At 42.1% G+C, this 18,697-nt stretch overlaps 2 protein-coding genes across 5 annotated transcripts; both read left to right on the top strand.

The window, feature by feature from the left end:
- The first annotated feature begins 7,924 nt into the window (after positions 1–7,924).
- LOC119126738 (transcription factor Sox-10-like) lies at positions 7,925–12,404 on the top strand. The gene is given in 4 exon segments (XM_037258116.1): positions 7,925–8,058; positions 8,334–8,943; positions 9,244–9,535; positions 10,412–12,404. Coding segments are annotated over 3 exon segments (1,512 nt in total). The 5' UTR covers positions 7,925–8,058; positions 8,334–8,506; the 3' UTR covers positions 11,195–12,404.
- Positions 12,405–13,182: 778 nt separating this feature from the next.
- On the top strand, positions 13,183–18,029 carry rnaseh2a (ribonuclease H2, subunit A). Of its 4 annotated transcripts, none has more exons than XM_037258185.1 (10): positions 13,183–13,306; positions 13,488–13,619; positions 13,753–13,824; positions 14,019–14,145; positions 14,217–14,304; positions 14,526–14,663; positions 14,746–14,833; positions 14,906–15,029; positions 15,470–15,639; positions 17,921–18,029. In XM_037258185.1, exons 2-9 carry the CDS (start codon positions 13,493–13,495, stop codon positions 15,618–15,620), a joined length of 915 nt encoding a protein of 304 aa, XP_037114080.1. In that variant the 5' UTR covers positions 13,183–13,306; positions 13,488–13,492; the 3' UTR covers positions 15,621–15,639; positions 17,921–18,029. The 4 variants fall into 4 exon arrangements, with proteins under 4 accessions (XP_037114080.1, XP_037114070.1, XP_037114050.1 ...); XM_037258175.1 differs by lacking the exon at positions 17,921–18,029 and adding an exon at positions 16,504–17,686; XM_037258155.1 differs by lacking the exon at positions 17,921–18,029 and having other exon boundaries at positions 15,470–17,686.
- Positions 18,030–18,697: the final 668 nt, after the last annotated feature.

Raw genomic sequence — 18,697 nt, 5'->3', positions numbered from 1 at the left:
TCACAAATTTCTTTGCCCAGATATCTCATCCGTCCGTCTCTTTGTCCTGCTGCCTTTCATGTCGTTCCTCTGCGAAGACAACAGAGTCTTTCATGTGGACGTCTTTTCCTCAGCACCCTCGGGCCCTCTTTTTCCTCTTTCGTTCTCTTTATATCGCACAGACAGACTAATTAAATGTTCTCCTGCAAGTCTGCTCCAGCCCTTCCATTTTCTTATTTATTTTTGTTTGATTAATCTTCAACGCCATACATAAGATGGCTGACTAACAAGCTACATTCAAAATGGCTGAACAACACAAATCCCAATGACACCAAGAGCTTCATTATTTAAAAAGATACTTTTTTTTGGTAAAAATTATTTCTCCATTTAAAAAAATACAAATGACACTCTTGAGCATTTGGAGGATGAATTGAAATGCCTCATTTGGCAGTGTGACCTTTCGGCGCAAATATTTAACAACTAATAATTATAGAAGCTTGTGTTTTTTAGTACCCAAGCACCATTGGTGATGTTGACTAAAAAAACACAGACAAGCAGCAGGAGCAAAAACATGAGAGCAATTTTAGTAGACTTTCTACTCATGCCAGCGTTTCATATCTCTTCCCTGTGGCAACATATTTACAGAAATTGACCATCTTAGTGCAATATGTGTTGTCTGTCTGCAGCCTCTCATATTCACCAGCCAGCTAATTGCTTAATTGGATGCTGATTGAAGTAAAGCGATTTCAAAGAGGCTCGGACTCCAGGGTTGCCCTAGGTTCATCTGCTCCTAAATACCTCTTTTCATTTATTTACTTGCAGATTTTTGACAGCAATGATGTGGAAACATAAAGCAAGGCCCAGAAAACAGGTGAGCAGTGATTGGTTGTTATCCGATTAACTTCTTTTGACTTGTGTAACAATAACGAATGAAGCCAACATTCTAAATCTTGGTAAAGTCTATTTTGCGCAAAATACAGACAAATCTTGATTGTAAACAGATTCCTTGTGAGAATTTTATAGAAAGGCTTGAAAAAGAATGGCTCTTAAACTGGCAAATCGGCGTACATGACTCTTAAACTGGCATGTGTGGCTGCAGGGCACAAGTGTCATAAAGTTGCTGTCAATGGTGCCATTGTGTGTGTGTGTGTGTGTGTGTGTGTGTGTGTGTGTGTGTGTGTGTGTGTGTGTGTGTGTGTGTGTGTGTGTGTGTGTGTGTGTGTGTCGTTATCATCCCCATCTTCATCACCACCATCGCATTCTGCTTTTCACCGCCACTTTTGCATGTGAGTCACAGCAAAAAAAAAAAAAAAAAGACTTTTTTTTCCAAAGTGTTTTTGCGTCTTTTTATTTACAATTGGCTGGCAAACGCAAGAAAAAAAATATATAAAAAATTGAATACTTAGTTGGTATTATTTATGTGTCCTGTTTCAATTAATAGTTGTTATACTTTAGCTTGTTAGCCGCCACAAATCAGTTAGTCCAAACATGCAAAAATGAAATGCAAATGAGTTGAAAACAATGTGACCTACATTTACAACCTAAAATATAATGTTCCATAAAATTATATTCATTCAATTGCTTCACTTCATCGCCTTTTTTCCTGGCTGTACAAGACTTCCATGATTTCCAATAACAATTTGGGAATCGTCAGACCACAGCACACTTTTCCACTTTGCATCAGTCCATCTCAGATAAGCTCGGGCCCGGAGAAGCCAGCAGCGTTTCTTGGTGTTGGATTAAAAAAATGGCTTTTGTCTCACACGGTGGAGTTTTAGCATGCACTTGTAGATGAACTGTGTTTACTGACAATGATTTTCTGTGTTCCTGAGCTGACATGACAATATCCTTTATAAGATGTCTGGTTTTTAATGCAATGCCACCTGAGGGTGCAAAGGTCACGGTCATACTTGTTTTGCCCTTTGCTGCATACGTGGAGAGAGATCTTTAGATGATATTATGGAGCGTAGGTCGGGTCCATGAATTCCTTGCCATACTTTTCTATAATAATGTGTTTTAGTATGGTATTGATCATTTCTATATTTGTGACGTGGTTTTAAGTCAGGTAGATTGTCATTCAAGGCCCGCCAGTATTATTAACAAATAAGATAATCAGCATGAGATTAATATCCATCCCCCCACTCTCCTCTCCTACACCCCAAAACTTTTCTAAATGTCACCCTTCATCCGCTTGTTGTTCTGTTCCCCCTGTCAGAATGAAGTTAGTAGCAAATAGATGCGGGCCTTTCCAAACAATAGTCCATTCATGATGCCCTTGCAATGCAATGATGATCCCGCTCTGGCCTGCACCAGCCTCCACAGCTGCACTGGAATGTAATCCAACAAGTTCTAACCCCCCCCCCCCACCCCCCACAAACCCAACATCCAACCCTCCCTCCGGCTGCCTCCTCCATCGCTACCATGGCCACCACATCACCAGTGCTAACACCATTGCAACCCAAGTCCCCTTACCCCCGCGTCCCCCTCCCCACCAAAAGGAGGCAAGAAACTAGGGGGTGGGAGCTGAGGGGGGGGAGCACAAAGAGAGGATTCATGGTAGGTCACATACACTAGCAGGAAAAAAGAGCGGCACCCATTTAGGAGTGGTGCAGCTGCACTAATTCATTGGGTGAAACTGAGAGGAGGCAAAAAAGGAGGGGCAGAGGTCAGAAAGCAGAATCATTTTTTATTCGTCTCGCTGCATCATCCACAAACACCTGCATCCCTCACTTCCTACGGGGTGAAGAAAAAAAAAAAAAAGCGAAGCAAGATCCCGGGCCTGTTTCTTCACCCACGTGTCACTGTCTCATGACCCGTTCCCAATGTGACCCTTGAGGTTTTTTCCCAGCCCTTTACAACCCACACATCCAGATAATATAAGGCCCTCCGGCCAACACAGTCACGGCAACCCCACTGTGTCATCTTCAATCATACGACAACCTCAAAAAGCTTTCAAAACTCACATTATGTACTCTTAACAAGGTCTACAGTAATGTGTGGAACGGGTAGTCCAAGTATTTCAATCACATGTTTTTTCTTTTTTTTTTTTTTTTAAACTGATAGCCGCACTTTGGAATTCCCCCTGTGCAAAATGACTTCTTCTGGTTCCACACAAGCAAAGATTTATTTTTTTTGTGATTCGTCAATAACCTTTCATGCAAAACTTTACGAAGATCTGTACTGTGTAGTAAACAAGCCACCAAGCAGAGAGATTGTTTTGTTTACATGTGACGCTGCCGTGTTTATGCTAAAGTAGCATTGTAGGTTGAAAATGATCAATTACTGTAAATTGTGACAATGTGTGTTAAGGAATAGATAAACTGTATTTCTAGATTGTGAGGGGTAGCTCTGGAATGCATCCTCAATTCTCTGATTATCTTTTGTTTCCATGGCAACAGTCTAAAACTCCTAAGGGGGATTTAATATTTCGATGTCGTAGCTCAATTTTCCATGTTGTGCTTCTTGAGACTTTTTTTTACAAGTTGAGGCTCAATCTAGCAAATCACATCCATCTATTATCTGACCCACTTATCCACTTTCTGGCACAATCAACGGAATTCTTGACACTCAGTTCATCAACGACTCAATTATCATGCCTATCCCGGCTTCCGAGATTTTCCGAGTCAAACTATAAATTCAGAATGCTGGAAAATCTGCATCATTTCAGACCCCTTTTGTCATCATTTGGAACAAATGTCAGCATTCTTTTCACCGCAGTGACACGAGAAAGAGGAATGCCTCCCCACCAATTATACATCCATTTAATGCAGAATGTGACCCGGCATGTGAATATTTGACTTCCCCCAACTACATCCGTTGCGTGCTCTCTCCTATTGTCCACTTTCCCTCGATTTTATTCTACCCCAGCTCTTTTTCTCCATCCAACGTCACACATTTCAGGAATTCCCTCCTGACAGGAGGAGAGGGTCTTTTTGTCTGCTGTGTGCAATACGAGCAACTCGGCCCAAATGTCAATCATACACAATTTCACTTACACTATTTGCCAACAATAACAATGCGGAAATTATGCAGTAGTATTTTAGAATAGAATAGAAAACAAATAGTGTCAGAAGCAAAGAACAATAGCCAGACACGCCAATGGCTTCTCTGAGATGGATGGATGGATGGACGGAAAGTGGAAAGGTGTTCTCTGGTCTGATGAGTCCACATTACTAATTGTTTTTAGAAATATGGATTTTTGCTGCAAAGATGACGGTATGGGGTTTCGTTACGTGCCAATGTCACGAGTAACTTGCAAACCTTTGTCGCTTTTTACGAGCCAAATTATTCATACTTCTTTTGTATTGAATGGCGTCAGTTTGGTAAGATTGGGACCAAAACATTTCAAATGATTTGATGTGCACTTGAGGTGTGACCTTTTCACCTCCCATCAGATCATGAGACCTTGTCATTCCATCGTCTTCCCTCTTATCCCCCCCACCCCTTCCCAGGAAGAGCTGTGTCTCAGACTCTTGTGACACTGTGGTTGGTGTGTGTGTGCATGTGTGTGTGTGTGTAGATGGAGAGGCTCATTACTGCAAGTCACATGGCAGGTTAGCACAGGCACTGATGCACCATGTGAGCTCTATTTTCCTTTTTTGCTTACAGCCACAACCCCCCCCCCCACCTCTCTCTGACCACAAGAAAAGTTACAAAATGCATGTGGATGTTTTAATATGAAGTTTTTACATTACAAATCATGTTTACGTGTATGACAGGTGGACATTGTGTTTTGTAGATTTGTTTATAAGGGTACATATTTGATTGATTGGGTTGATTTAGGTTAATTAAGTTGAGTCACATTCGTTGAGTTTAGTTCAATTTAATGGCTTGCATTAAGATGAGTTTAATTGGGTTGAGGTAAGATGACTTGAATTTTGTACCGTTTGGTTTCACTGAGTTGAACTAAGATGTGTGTTTTTTTTTAAATGTATAGTTTAGTTTTGTTTGATTAGTCTGAGTGACGATGAGTTGCATGCTTGCAGAAAACAAGCCAGCCATTTAATATTAAAATCATAACTCCCATCAAGTGATAGTATATAGCTAATGTGCGGTGGTGTGTTTTCCAAGTAAATTTAAATGTGACAAGAGGGGATGAAGAAGGCCTGTGTTGCAGCTTGAGCATGAGAACAACCTGCAGGCGAGGAAAAACAAACCACAAGCATTTTATCAACGTCATCTTCCATGCGAATCGGTTTGCTTCTTTTAATGCTGCAATGCCGTCAACATTTTTTTATTAAAAAGAACTCAAATGTTTCGGGCCGATTCTAGAAATGCCGCGGGCCGCGGTTATGAATTGAAAAAGAAACTTTTTCTTTTGAGTGATTGATGTCTCCAAATATAAGAATACACGCATATATAAATATAAATAAAGTGTCAATACAACTAGTGGCGCGTGATTCCTTCAATATTTTCAAGCGCGTGATGATTTCTTTTACATCGTGATTTTTTTTACGATTCATCTACACTTTTTGCAATATAGGATTTATGCGTTTTAAATAAAAATTAACGTTATATTTATTCTAAATCAAATTTTAAAACATTTGCCTAATTTAAAATGATGTTTATGTTTGGAGAGAAATACATTTTTATGAGGGGAGCTGCTAAAAACAACGAAAATATAGGAATCGAATTATGTCGTGTCCCTTGATAACTAATTCAAAATAAAATGATTACACTTTTTTAACGCTTTTTTTCATAACGTTTTATAACTCAAAAAACATTTCACCGCGATTTAAAATGCATTCTGTGACTAGTGCACTTTACTGTGAGTGCGAAATGCATTTAATTATAGCACAAATCCATAAAGCAAAAATTAAAACTTGTCAGGGCGTAACAAATAAAACCAAATTGCCCGATTAATGCACCCAAATAAATGACCTTCCACTTGGTGTCCAGTGTAATTACAGCGCGCGCAGACCCACAGTTGGCTCCCTGGGGGTCGTGCACATCCAAGTGCATTAAGTCAACTTCTCTGCGCAAAACCGCAGTTTCCTCCCCTGCGCACGGCGCCAACCTAAAGAGCAAACACTTTCAACACGCTCTACAACAAAAATACATCACTCACTTCCAGGCCTGGTCCGATGAGTTGATCAGTGGGGTGCAACCTGGAACCCCACCCTACCCCCTCTTTTTCCCCCCTCCCTCACCTCCACCACCAATAACACCTTCACCCCATGCATCCTCCTCATTATAAATCCAGAAAGTTGCAAAAAAAGGTGTCGCACGCAGAGAGCAAGCAGGCAGAGACATCCATTCTGCTGAGGAGGAATTTCTCTGTGTGCGCGACCAGTGTCAATGCTCGGACATAAGGGGAGAAAGGACGCACACATCGCTCTCTGTTATCATTTTTTCCCCTCCTTTCCTCTCTTCATGTTTGTAGCACAAAACTGCTTTTTGTTCCCCATTTTTTCATTTACGAGGGTTAATGGATAGAGGCTTGGGCGTTTGATCACATGGCTACAATTCACCTGAGACGCAGACAAAGAGAGCAAAGAGAGACGAGCGAGAGCCATGATAGACACAAGGATCATTGTTGCGCTCCCTGCAGTGCGCCGCGAACCGCGCGCGTGTTTGCGCGCGTGCGTGTCCTTCCCAAGTAGGCCACGCTTATCTGCGCAAATCGCGGCCTTCCAGCGGGTACAGATCCTCCAAGTCACGCAAGGCGAGACGCACCGCATCAGTCTCGCTCGACTCTGAGAGGAACGTTCGAATTAAATCCCAACGTGAAAAGAAAGAAAAAAAAATCCCCCCCAGTTGACAAACATGTGAATGTGAGCCTGTTCTTCTTTTCAATGGTCGCTTCTTACCAGCGACTGTCCGCTTAAACAACCAACGAGTCTGTTTTAGGATGAACAACTGAGTCAATAGTTTGCATTTTATTCAGCACTTTGACCTACAAGTCAACAAACATTAAGGGGGAAATGCCGAGTGTTACTATAGGGAGGATTAGCTATCGATCTTCGGATTAGTTTTATTCCTATTTTTGAAAATGTCCTCATGATTAATTTCTAAAGGGAGCTAAAATGCTTATAAAAAGCTACGTTGCATATTTGCACTCTAAATTATGATCATTCACGAAAAAAGGAAAAACAAGATATAAATCTAACTAAACAAACACTATGTTGTATTGGGTTTGCAAAACTGAAATTGAATCCCCAAACATTGGATTAGCACCTCTGGGATATTACGGACTTACATTTATCTTTTAGAAATAGAAATATAATAATAGAAATATAATAGAACAAATTCATACGTCATTCTTTCTCTCCTTGCATTAAACACATTGACTTTCAATATAATCGGTACGTATAATTTATATTAATTAATTTAACATCGATTTGTAATCATCATTTATTTGAGGGGTTCTATCTTACAATCAACAGAGATATATCGAAATAAGCTTTTGTAGATTTTTGCTTCAGCCAGATTGGACCTCTTCAACGCACACTCCCAGACACCTGTCGAGCTTCATTTTCTTCGTTTTCATGACGCTATTTTAATCCTAATAGCTGTAACTCGACATTTCCTGTCTGACAGCCAATCAAACCGGAGAAAGCCAATTTGGGCTATTTCGATCCCCCTCCCTTTCTGATTTAATGCGGCCGCAAGATGTAATAAGTCAGTGGATGATTGTTTATTTGTTTGATGTAGCATGTCAACACTCGCAACAAAGCTGGCCTTCTCCGTCCACTAAATGGCTTCACTGTGGACTCGTTTAAAGCGACTCTCATGTCACATCTCACCTCTTCTCCGAGGTTTGGAACCGTTGCAGCGACGTACGTACAGGCCCTTCGTTAACGCCATCCCGCTCTCGCCCAATCAGCTACTGGCAGGGCGAGGCGAGAGCCAATGAAATCACCCGGTTGCGTGAGGGTGGGCGGGGCCAACTGTGTGTGCTGGAATGCTGCCTCTCTGGGAATGTTTTCCACTTTCAATCTCCCTTTTTTTTTTCTCCCTCTCGCAGTCCTTCTCACAAGGCGCTCTTTAAGCTCCGGTGTCGCCACACAGAGCAGCCATTCATCGGCTCCACTGCCAGCCACACGCACTCCCATGTTGAACCACTGCGCGTCTCTACAGGTAAGTTATGTATTTTTTTTTAAAAAACAAAACCAATTATAAAAGTCAATAAAACGTTTAGTTTTAAGCGATATTGATTTGCTGGATTTTGTCGGATTTTTAAATTTGATCTGATGAAGTTTTGAATCGATTAAATTAGCGACACGAGATTCCATCTAACTTGGAGCATAACCCTTTAATTGTTAAAATTTACTGAGCATGATCAAATGTTATGATTTAATTAAAAGTTTGAACGTCATTTTGGTATAACTAGTTTATTGTGTGTTTTCCTGCAGGTGTAGCGGATTTCGATGCGTAAAAAAAGGGATCTGGCCACATTTACGCACCACAATGGCTTCGTATTAAAAGTCCAAAGTACCGGGAAGCTTCGAAAACTCCACATAGTATATTAAAAACTCTTTAAAATAATTTTAAAGTTGTTGTTCAACAAATTTAACTTTTAAAAAAAATGTCCGGAGAGGAGCACAGTATGTCCGAAGCGGAGCTGAGCCCTGCAGGTTCGGACGACGTTCACTCACTCTCCCCGAGCCACGCCGGAGCTCCACCCGGTCACGACTCACCTCTGACCGGACCCCCGCCTCAGCTGACTTCGCTCTGCGTAGCGGACGCCTCGGGAGACGAGAGATCGACGGTCAAATCGGAGGAGGACGACGATCGCTTCCCCATTGGCATCCGGGAGGCGGTCAGTCAAGTTCTCGACGGCTACGACTGGACCCTGGTGCCCATGCCGGTGCGCGTCAACAACGGAAACAAAGCCAAGCCTCACGTCAAGCGGCCCATGAACGCCTTCATGGTATGGGCCCAGGCGGCCAGGAGGAAGCTGGCCGACCAGTACCCCCACCTGCACAACGCGGAGCTGAGCAAAACCCTCGGAAAACTGTGGAGGTTTGTACGAAAAAGAACACAGCACTCATACAGTAAGACTTCATTTCCTGCGTAATTTGCGCCAAAAGGAGCGAAATTAGGAGTCCAGATTAGTGGACGCAAACAAGACAAACAGCAACTAACGCTTGTTGTTTATCCGAGCGTGTTTAATTTGTGTTTCAAACCACGCAAAGTCATTTGAGCAACCAATTACGCGCGCGTCTCGATTTACGCGCGGCGCCAACGCGTGCTATTTGCGCATATTTTAACTTCCACATTAACTTAGGAGAGTAAAACCACTCCTTGTTCTCCTTCCTGCAGGCTGCTCAACGAGAGCGACAAGAGGCCATTCATCGAGGAGGCGGAGAGGCTGAGGAAACAGCACAAGAAGGACTACCCGGAGTACAAGTACCAGCCCCGGAGACGCAAAAATGGCAAACTGACGCCCGCTAATGAGTCGGACAGCCCGGGCGAGGGGGAGGCCAGCCACTCCCAGTCGCACTACAAGAGTCTGCATTTGGAGCATAATGGAGGCGCGGGGTCACCTCTGGGCGACCTGCACCACCATCACCATCACCACCACCACCCTGCGAGTAGGTGACACTCCATAACAGTGGCCTAGGACAAAATATATTAAGTGGTTGGATCGACTGGCGCATCATTAATTTCAGAATTAAAAGACACAACAGTAATAGAAACTTACACATTTCCTCAAGTACGGTGACCACAAAGAGTCGTAAAGGTCCACAAGTAGTCAGGTCGTCATTATTAACCAAGTGGCTCATCATTGGTGGGTTGTCACTGTAGGTTCGCCACAGAAAATTAATCCAGTTTGAAATTTATTTACTCGATATAATGTCCAACTATCTATGCCGGCGACATATAGTGACAGGTAGACCAATGTCATGCTCTTCCACTAGGTAGCACACAATACATGGTTAACCGTGTTATTATTATGTGGGTATGCCGTGAGATTGTTTTCTTAATTTATAATACGTCTCAGTGATATTTGGGAAATGGACAGACAGAACTGAAATGTATTCACTAGATAAGTCATGTACCTTCTGCCACCTAGTGGAAGAGAATTTCATTTTTCTGTCTGTCCATTGTATTTTTGACTTTTTAATTTGGATACCATCTAATGTTTATCTGGTACATCTAAAAAGTCAATTGTTTTATACTATCTATCATTATGTTAAAAAAAACACCAACAATTGAACACTACTTTACAAATGCACTTTATTGGATTTGAGCAAAAGTTGAAGTCGTAATGCAAAATCGGAACATTTTAATTCAGTGATACTTTTACATGCCACTAGAGGGAGCCCACGTATCATCAGTGGTACTCATACCACACTTGGAGAATTATTTATGTAGTGTATTTAATTTGTAAATTTCATAATCTAAAGACAATTTACTCAGCAATGGACAATAAATCTAATCTTGGATGTGTTGCTAAACTAAGAATATCTGTCACTTTCAGGTCAAGGGCACAGCCCCCCCCACACCACCAACCACCCCAAAAACAGATCTCCAGTCAGGCAAACTGTCAGACAGCAAGCGGGACGGGGCTGCAGGAGGGGCCGGAGGAGCAGGGGGCTCCAGGGGACCCCTCGGCGTAGGTGGCGAAGGGCCTTCCGGCGGTCCTTCGTCATCCGGCTCCAAGCCCCACATCGATTTCGGCACCATGGACATCGGCGAGATCAGCAACGAGGTGATGTCCAACATTGAGCCTTTCGACGTCAACGAGTTCGACCAGTACTTGCCCCCTAACGGGCACCCCCAGGGCGCCGCCGGAGCCTCTGCAGCGGGGACCTCGGCCTCATCCTACGCCTACGCCCTTGCAGCGGCTAGCGGCCATTCGGCTTGGCTCTCCAAACAGCAGCAGCAGCCTCAGGGCTCGCCCACTCCCGCTGACCACTCCAAGGCCCAGATCAAAAGCGAGTCCGGGTCCGGGAGCCATTACGCCGAGGCCTCGTCGTCGCCCTCTTCGGGCGCGCACGTCACTTACACCCCGCTCAGCCTCCCTCACTACGGCTCTGCTTTCCCCTCGTTGGCCTCCAGAGCTCAGTTTGAATACGGAGACCACCAGGCCCCCGGGGCATACTACACCCACTCCAGTCAGGCCCCCGGGCTGTACTCAGCCTTCTCCTACATGGGCCCGACACAGAGGCCTCTGTACACCACCATAGGCGACCCCTCCAGTGTGGCCCCCTCCCACAGCCCCACACACTGGGAGCAGCCTGTTTACACCACACTCACAAGACCCTGAGGGCGGAGTCCAGGAATATATGGGAAGCGTGTGAGCGCAGCGTGTGTTTGCTAATGGGAGTTCGCGTGACTTGTGCGTGTGTGTGTGTGTCTATGCCATATTGATGTCATATTAGAGGTTTTTACTTTTTTTAGCTGATAAAATGCATCCAAGGGGGCGCAGTTGTTCATTGTGGGGTCTGCAACTAATCTAGAAGATACATTTGGAAACTATGCGTGCCATCCGGAATGTGAGTGAAGATGTACAGCAACTGGAGAGGAGGAGCCAATAGATTGTTTTCTATACATGAATGATAACCCAGGAAAGGTTCACAGACTGACATCATCCCGTTTATTAACCAAACTAAAGGAGACTTTTTTTTTTTAATCTTTTTTTATATGACTAGTGTCATTGATATTGATATAGTAGAGTAACTTTATTGTGACTGACATGATAATATACTTACACAGCTTCACCACTGCTTCTGGTTTCGTTCAAACTCGGCACCCAATTAAGGGTTATTTTTGGTGACTTTTTTTCTTCGGCGATAACTCTTGTCTGTCTGTGTGTTTCTGTGTCGCTATCCTTTACTACTTTTTTGATCTGAAGCATTTATGGGAATAATAGGAAAAAGAGAGGGAAAGACAGCTTCTATTTCACAATTTTGCTCCATCTTGGATACTTGACCTCAACTCTTATTGCCATTTTGTGCCAATAGCAGAAAACGCTTTCCACGCCTGCTCATTTAAAGAAAACGATCTCACTTTTTTCCCTTTTGTAACAATTTCAAATCTCATCGCTAACGTGTTGTAATGAGTAGTAGTACAAAGTTCCCTTCAGATAATTGGCCAGCTTTGGGTCCTGCTTAAGGATTACTTGGAATCACATGTACAATTGTTCCGCACGTTTTCTACTCTACTGTTTTTCCTATAGAGCTGCCCAAACAGGCTATCATACTTCCTTTCTGGCAATGTGAATAATATTCAATACCACGGGCTTTACTTTACAATATTTGATGCAAACTTTCACATTTTATACTGACCCGCTTCCCATGCAGTTGTTTTTTTTTTGCTATGAGAAGTATGCCACAACTTTTGCTTCCTCCATTTTTTGTATAATTCTGAATAGTTTTGTAAAGTGTTTGCCAAGTATTTTGCTTCCTTACAAGAAATAGCAATGTTGAAATATTATTGTTGTCATCTATTAAATCGATTTATTTATAAAAAAAAAAGTGAGGTCTTTTTCTTTGTCAGTGTAAGTAAAAAAATGTTTTATGTGGCGCTCATATTTAAGATCCAACACACGCTGCGCTTAGCAAACAAAGGCCAAAAAAGTAAATTATAAACACGCAACTGATGTGTGAACTGTAATAATAACACAAGCAGTGCCCCAGCAGCTTAAGCTATTTAGTGTGTTTGTATGCACAGTAGGCTAAAATGAACTTCTAATTCCTAGCATTTAATCGGCTGGGGACGGCGTGTTACTCCAAAAAAACAAAGAGAGCCATTGAGCAGGCGAGAGGGATAGAAAGTGAGAAGGGGAGGGTGTTAAGCAGGGAACAGGCCAATTTCAACCTTTTAGTAATGGCCTTCCTCGCACGCCGAATTCTCATTTCCACCGGAATAAATGCATGTCTGACAAAATTAATCTTAAAAAAGCTTCAACAGGGGGCTTCATATCAAACCTGTTCCTTTATGTGCTTAGCTTGTTTTAATCAAGTGATGTCACAATATCTAATGGGGGTTACATTCATAATTGGGGCATGACAAAGATATATATATTTAAAACCAAGTAAAAATATGGAACAAGACACCACAGAAATTCAATTTTATTGAAGATTTTTTAAACAGGGAAGCAGGCTGTACTATTAGTTGTGGTTGATACATCTGCCTGGATTTGAACCTCGGTTCGGACCTGAATCAAAAAGATGTGCAACATAGAATAAACAAATATGAAGTTTTTATGTTCCACCCCAGGCCATGGAGTGGCGGTATAATACACATCCGCTGCTGGCGCTGTGACGTCATTATGAGGCGCGAATTCTTCAGCTTCAAAGTCTGCTGTCTTCTTTATTTACACACGCACAAATAGTAAATACCCAAACTAGGAAAATAAATCATTCTTTCCTCCAAGGTAAGATTTAATAAACTCGGATGAGAATAGATTAGCATAAAGTCAAAAAATCATTTGCTAACAACTTCGCCGTCCAACATAGCATCTAGCTAACCTGTTGGTCATAGATAGACTTAGCACAACAGTTTGAGCATATCAACGCGCCACTGTATTAATTTATGTAAAATGTCTTCTCGAGCAGCGGTCATGGATACCAGCGCCTTCGACGCCGATAACTCTGTCAGCTGTCTGCTGTCCTCCATCGTTCCTGATGTGTGTAAGACTGAAGACTGCTGCCTGGGCATCGACGAAGCGGGCAGGGGACCAGTGCTGGGTATGCTGGGGCTTATTTTCAATATTTAGTATCATCGCTCAGTTGACACCACTATCACATTACCCAACTAACTAACTAACTAACTAACTAACTAACTAGCTTAATAATGCAACAATGTGTTTTTTTTATCCAGGTCCAATGGTTTATGGAATATGTTTTTGTCCCATTTCCAAAAAGGAGGATTTAAAGGGCTTGAAAGTAGCAGGTAATTTCTTCTGCCTTTTTATTTGCCAAATATATCAGTTTTATTCACAAAGCACCAATTCCCAACAAAAGTTATCTCAAGGCACCTTACATCTGGAGCAGGTTGCACATTAAGAACCCAAGTCCAAAGCAAGTACTAAGTGACAAAGGCAAGGATGAAATAATCATCACCTTTTATTTCTTATCCCTTTCTAGATTCCAAAACTTTGTCAGAATCAGAAAGAGAGAATCTATTCCAAAACCTGGATGATGCCAAAAGTTTTGTGGGCTGGGCCCTGCGTATTCTCTCCCCAAATACCATCTCCACCAGTATGTTACAGAGGTATTGTTGGCGAATGCAGTGTCAAGTGCATGTGTAAATCAGTGCACCAACTGCACGTCTGCTTTTGTCAGGACCAAATGCAACCTGAACACCCTGTCACACGACACGGCCATTGGATTAGTTCAATTTGCACTAGACAGTGGCGTACAGCTCAAAGAGGTAAGTAAATATGAGTCACTGGAACATCCCTGACCAGAATGCAAATATATAAATGCTGTACTGCAAAAGTGTGGTGGTATCTTATGGAAGCATTTGTTTTAAAATTACAATAATGGAAGTTGATCAGAACACATTGTGTTTGACTTTGGACATTCCACTTGTCACAGAATCATAAAATTACTATGGAAGTGGCCCCGAATGTTTCCCCCCCATCTCTGCAGGTGTTTGTGGACACGGTCGGCCCCGCCGAGAAATACGAGGAGAAACTCTCCAAACTGTTCCCAGGCATTGAGGTCACAGTGAGGCCAAAGGCTGACTCCCTCTTCCCTATCGTTAGTGCAGCCAGTATTTGTGCAAAGGTCCATTTTTTTATTTTTAAATTCCACAATGATGGCTTCAAGTTGTCCCGTTGCTAACATATAATTACATATGGCTGGTCAGGTGGCCAGGGACCATATTGTGAAGAACTGGAAGTTTGCTGAGGACCTCGGAGACATAGATACAGAATATGGCTCAGGATACCCGAATGGTAACAAATCACATACTTGGTTTCTGCCTAATGACTTGCGTGATATTTGCAAAACTGTTGCTGTGCTCATAGACCCAAAGACTAAAGCATGGCTCTTGAAGTATTTGGACCCAGTGTTTGGCTACCCCCAGTTTGTGCGCTTTAGCTGGAGCACGGCCCAAACCTTGATTGACAGCAAGGCTGTGACTGTCCATTGGTAAGTGCTATAGACATTTTTTGACTTCACAGACACATACTTTTTTTTTAATAGTGTCCAGGTGTTTTGAAATAAATAAAGCTGTATTGTACTGTATTGTAAGACCGCTTTCATTCAGAGATCTGAAGCAGAAGATTTATTAACCAGACTTAAAAGATGATTTACTGTGTCCGACTCCTTGCCCTTGGTGATCTACAGTAGTCCATAACAACTCATGAACAACAAATTAAGTTAATGGCCTCTTCCACAACTTTTAAGATCAAAAGGAAGAAAAAAAATGCTTTGAAATTAGCTTTGGTTTGCATTCAGACATTTACATCCCCTATTATGTGAAACCCGCAATCTCTTTCATTTCTATCATACGCGTAATCTGCCAAACATGTGATCTGAGGAGATGAGAGTGTGAAAAATCACACTTGTGTTGTTGAATCTCTCCTCAGGGATGATGACGAGGAGGATGGCGAGCAGGCGGCACAGCGGCTGGCCAACAGGTCCGTGCTGTCCTATTTTGGCGCGCCAGGTGGCGTCAACAACAAGCAGACACACCGCTTCTTTACAGAACGCAGGCTGAAGAGTATGGACACACTCTGAGGACTGGCCGACATGCACTGTGAGTTGCTTGCACACAAGCAGCATCGTGGGAAAGTCTTGGCTTGGTTTACTCATAAATTGTATTTAGTATCCGTTTTACTCATAAAATATTTTTTTTTATAAAACATATCCAGCAGGGGTTTGTTTGAATAGTAGCAGGAACAAAACATGAGGCAGGGTTGCAAAAGATATTTTAATTCCAATTCCGCCCTCTAGTGGCAGTAGGAATAACTGCATATGTGTTGGTAAAAGCCTTTGTTTTACATGGCTGCAATCCACATTAGTTATGCAAATAAAAGGCAAAAAAAATCCCTCTAATCACTCATGCTAGGTTATATTGGCTAATGTAACATATTGCCAATACATGCAGAGGAATGACACTATCTTGCACAATAACAACAAAGGATTGGTAGATGTTTGAACTCAACAAAATTGCTTCACTTAAATGGAGATAATAAAAAACTTTCAGAAGCAAGTACTTGATTGAAGAAAACAAACGACGCGTTTAAAGCCGGCTTCAGGCTCTTAGACACATTTCAAGACGTTTAGATCTTTGACATCAGTCTTGCTTTTGTGACTAACGGGCATAAAAATCACATCTAGAGCTTCTGTATTTAGACACACTCAAAAGATGAGGCATGAAGACATACGCTAGATTCGCTCCTTTGCAAGATGTTAAGGCGTTGCGCTGCTCTTGAGATGGATGCCAAATTTCGCAGCGTTCCCGAGCAGTCGCTGTTTTGCAGTGCCACCTCTGCCTCGACTTGAATGAAGACATCATTTTGTGTAAGACCAAATCACAAACCAGATGCACCGGCCGCCCGCAGCCTGCTGTCAATTGGCATTGGGTTTGTGCCGAGACTCCTGGATCTTTTTCCCGCAGTTCATAGCCAGAGTGGACACGGCGAAAGAAGACAGAATGATAATGGAGCTCCCAACAAAATGAGACGAAGCCCCTCTGGCGGTGGCCCTCAAGGCTTTCTTGGAGAATGACTCCCGGTCGAAGGCCCCGGTGACCGTCGCGCTCTGGGCGGTAGCTTCCATGGCTGGTTCAACTTCTCAAGCCGTTCTTGTGTGTCTTTGGTGCGAGGCAGGAAGACAACACCTTGCCGCCTCTAATGTATCCAGTTCTGTCTGATTCGTCCTATGCGGTCAATTTATAACCTCCCCTGCTTTGTGTCTCATCCGACTTAAGAGGCCACTTCTTCCCCTACGTCAATGGGATTCAAAATAGTTTGCATGGCCGCCGAGGACAAAGGTGGAGATTTCAGATCAAGACGGCGTGCCCTAATGCCATTAGATCACCCTGTCGTTGTCCGACAGTATTAGTGGAGTTCTTTAGCTAAGACAAACTGGAAAATGTCAGTGTCATCACTTTTGGTGCCTGTATGAGATGACTTTAAAAAAAATAAGCAGGAAAACCAAAACGTTCGAAGGGGCACATGAGGTGAAGGTAGAAACTGGCAGCTTGTTTGTGTTGGCTTTGGTCAGCGTCAGGGAATGATTGACTCTGGATTATTATTAGAGTTGGTCAACACGTTCAGTTTGTTCATCCCAGAAAAAGCATTGATGGTACACTTCTGTTGATTAGAGAAATGTTAAAGCCACAAAGCTCACAGAAATAACCCGAAACGAATGAGACTGGAATGTACTTAAATGCATAATGCAAAGCCTCAAGGCTTCTTAATGAATGTCCTTTGAACAAAAATACAAAATAGAACTTCAGGCAATTCGCTGTATGGTTACAGAATTTTCAAATATGATCAATTGGCTATTTTATCTGAGCCTTTTGTTCTTTTAGATTGTCAAATCAGCCTTTTGTTTTTTATTTCCATTTTTTACATTTACAAATAGTTATTTGCAACAAATATCTGCACTGCTCTGAATACCCGTTTAGTCACGAAAATATTGTGGACGTTCATTCTTCATGATGGCATATTAATGTAAGACAAGAATGTCTGATATCCTAAAATCTCGCAATAACAGTCGCATTGATTTTTCAGACATGGGAACACTTTGTACACATTTATGCTTTTAATTAAACCACCTACTCAATAATGCATTTACCACTTTGTGTAATTTCAGTGATTACTTTGAGGTGACTAGCTGACAACTCTAACACTGTACCCAAATACAGTATGACACTTGCTTGTTATAGAAGCACCAAATACCTGATAGCTGAGCTCACACAGTGTTCGTAATCCTTCATCTTCTTACACATAGTCCCAGTTTCCTTTCATGGTGTCTCTTTTAACTACACTAATTGGATTGTGCCCGTTCTTCTCCTCCGATTGACACAGAAAGTCTCCATGAAAGATTGCGTGTACGCTGACAACTCACGCAAGGCTGAGAAGAACTTTTTTTCTTTTTTGCATCTTACATAACCATATTTCAAAACATGCCAATAAATCATTAACCAGTAACCACAATGTCCAAAAAAATCCGCATGTTTCATTTGAACATACTATGTACACTACCGTTCAAAGGTTTGGGGTCACAAAATTGTTTGGGTGACCCCAAACTTTTGAACGGTAGTGTATATATTTATTTAGATAATTATTTATAGATTATATATATAATCTTCTGTGTAAAAAATCTTATAATATATATGTATACTTATATTCATAGATTATATATAATCTTATACAAATATAATATATAATTTATAATATTTAATTCATAATGTTTTATTATAATAATATTTACACTACCGTTCAAAAGTTTGGGGTCACCCAAACAATTTTGTGACCCCAAACTTTTGAACGGTAGTGTATGTTGTGTCCTCTTACCACATGGTGTCACCGTTCAACCAAAATGATTTGGACCAATGGCGTAAAGTAAACCACTAAATTAGATCTAGTCACAATGTCCGGTCACACTGCCGCAGTTTAAAAGCCACTTAACCCCTCACACTGCTGATATCACTTGACCCGTTGGTCACCTTAGCTCACTTCTCATCTGCATCTCTGGCAGCTCTGTGCATGTATGACTGCTGATTGCGTGTTCTTTTATTTAGAGGAGCTTCTCTGCAGTGAGCAGGGCTTTTAGCACTCCTGCAGTTTGACCCACTTGTACGC

The sequence above is a fragment of the Syngnathus acus genome, chromosome 1 (genome assembly GCF_901709675.1).
Source record: "Syngnathus acus chromosome 1, fSynAcu1.2, whole genome shotgun sequence".
NCBI lineage: Eukaryota > Metazoa > Chordata > Actinopteri > Syngnathiformes > Syngnathidae > Syngnathus > Syngnathus acus.
The sequence above is the reverse complement of the archived record's forward strand: the minus strand, read 5'-3'. Positions and strand labels throughout refer to the sequence as shown.

Bases quoted from the DNA above. Each gene is read 5' to 3' on its own strand.
- rnaseh2a (XM_037258185.1), top strand. From the start codon at position 13,493: ATGGATACCAGCGCCTTCGACGCCGATAACTCTGTCAGCTGTCTGCTG. The intron at 13,825-14,018 runs GTAATTTCTTCT...ATCCCTTTCTAG, and splicing joins AAAGGGCTTGAAAGTAGCAG to ATTCCAAAACTTTGTCAGAA. The intron at 14,664-14,745 runs GTCCATTTTTTT...ATGGCTGGTCAG, and splicing joins CAGCCAGTATTTGTGCAAAG to GTGGCCAGGGACCATATTGT.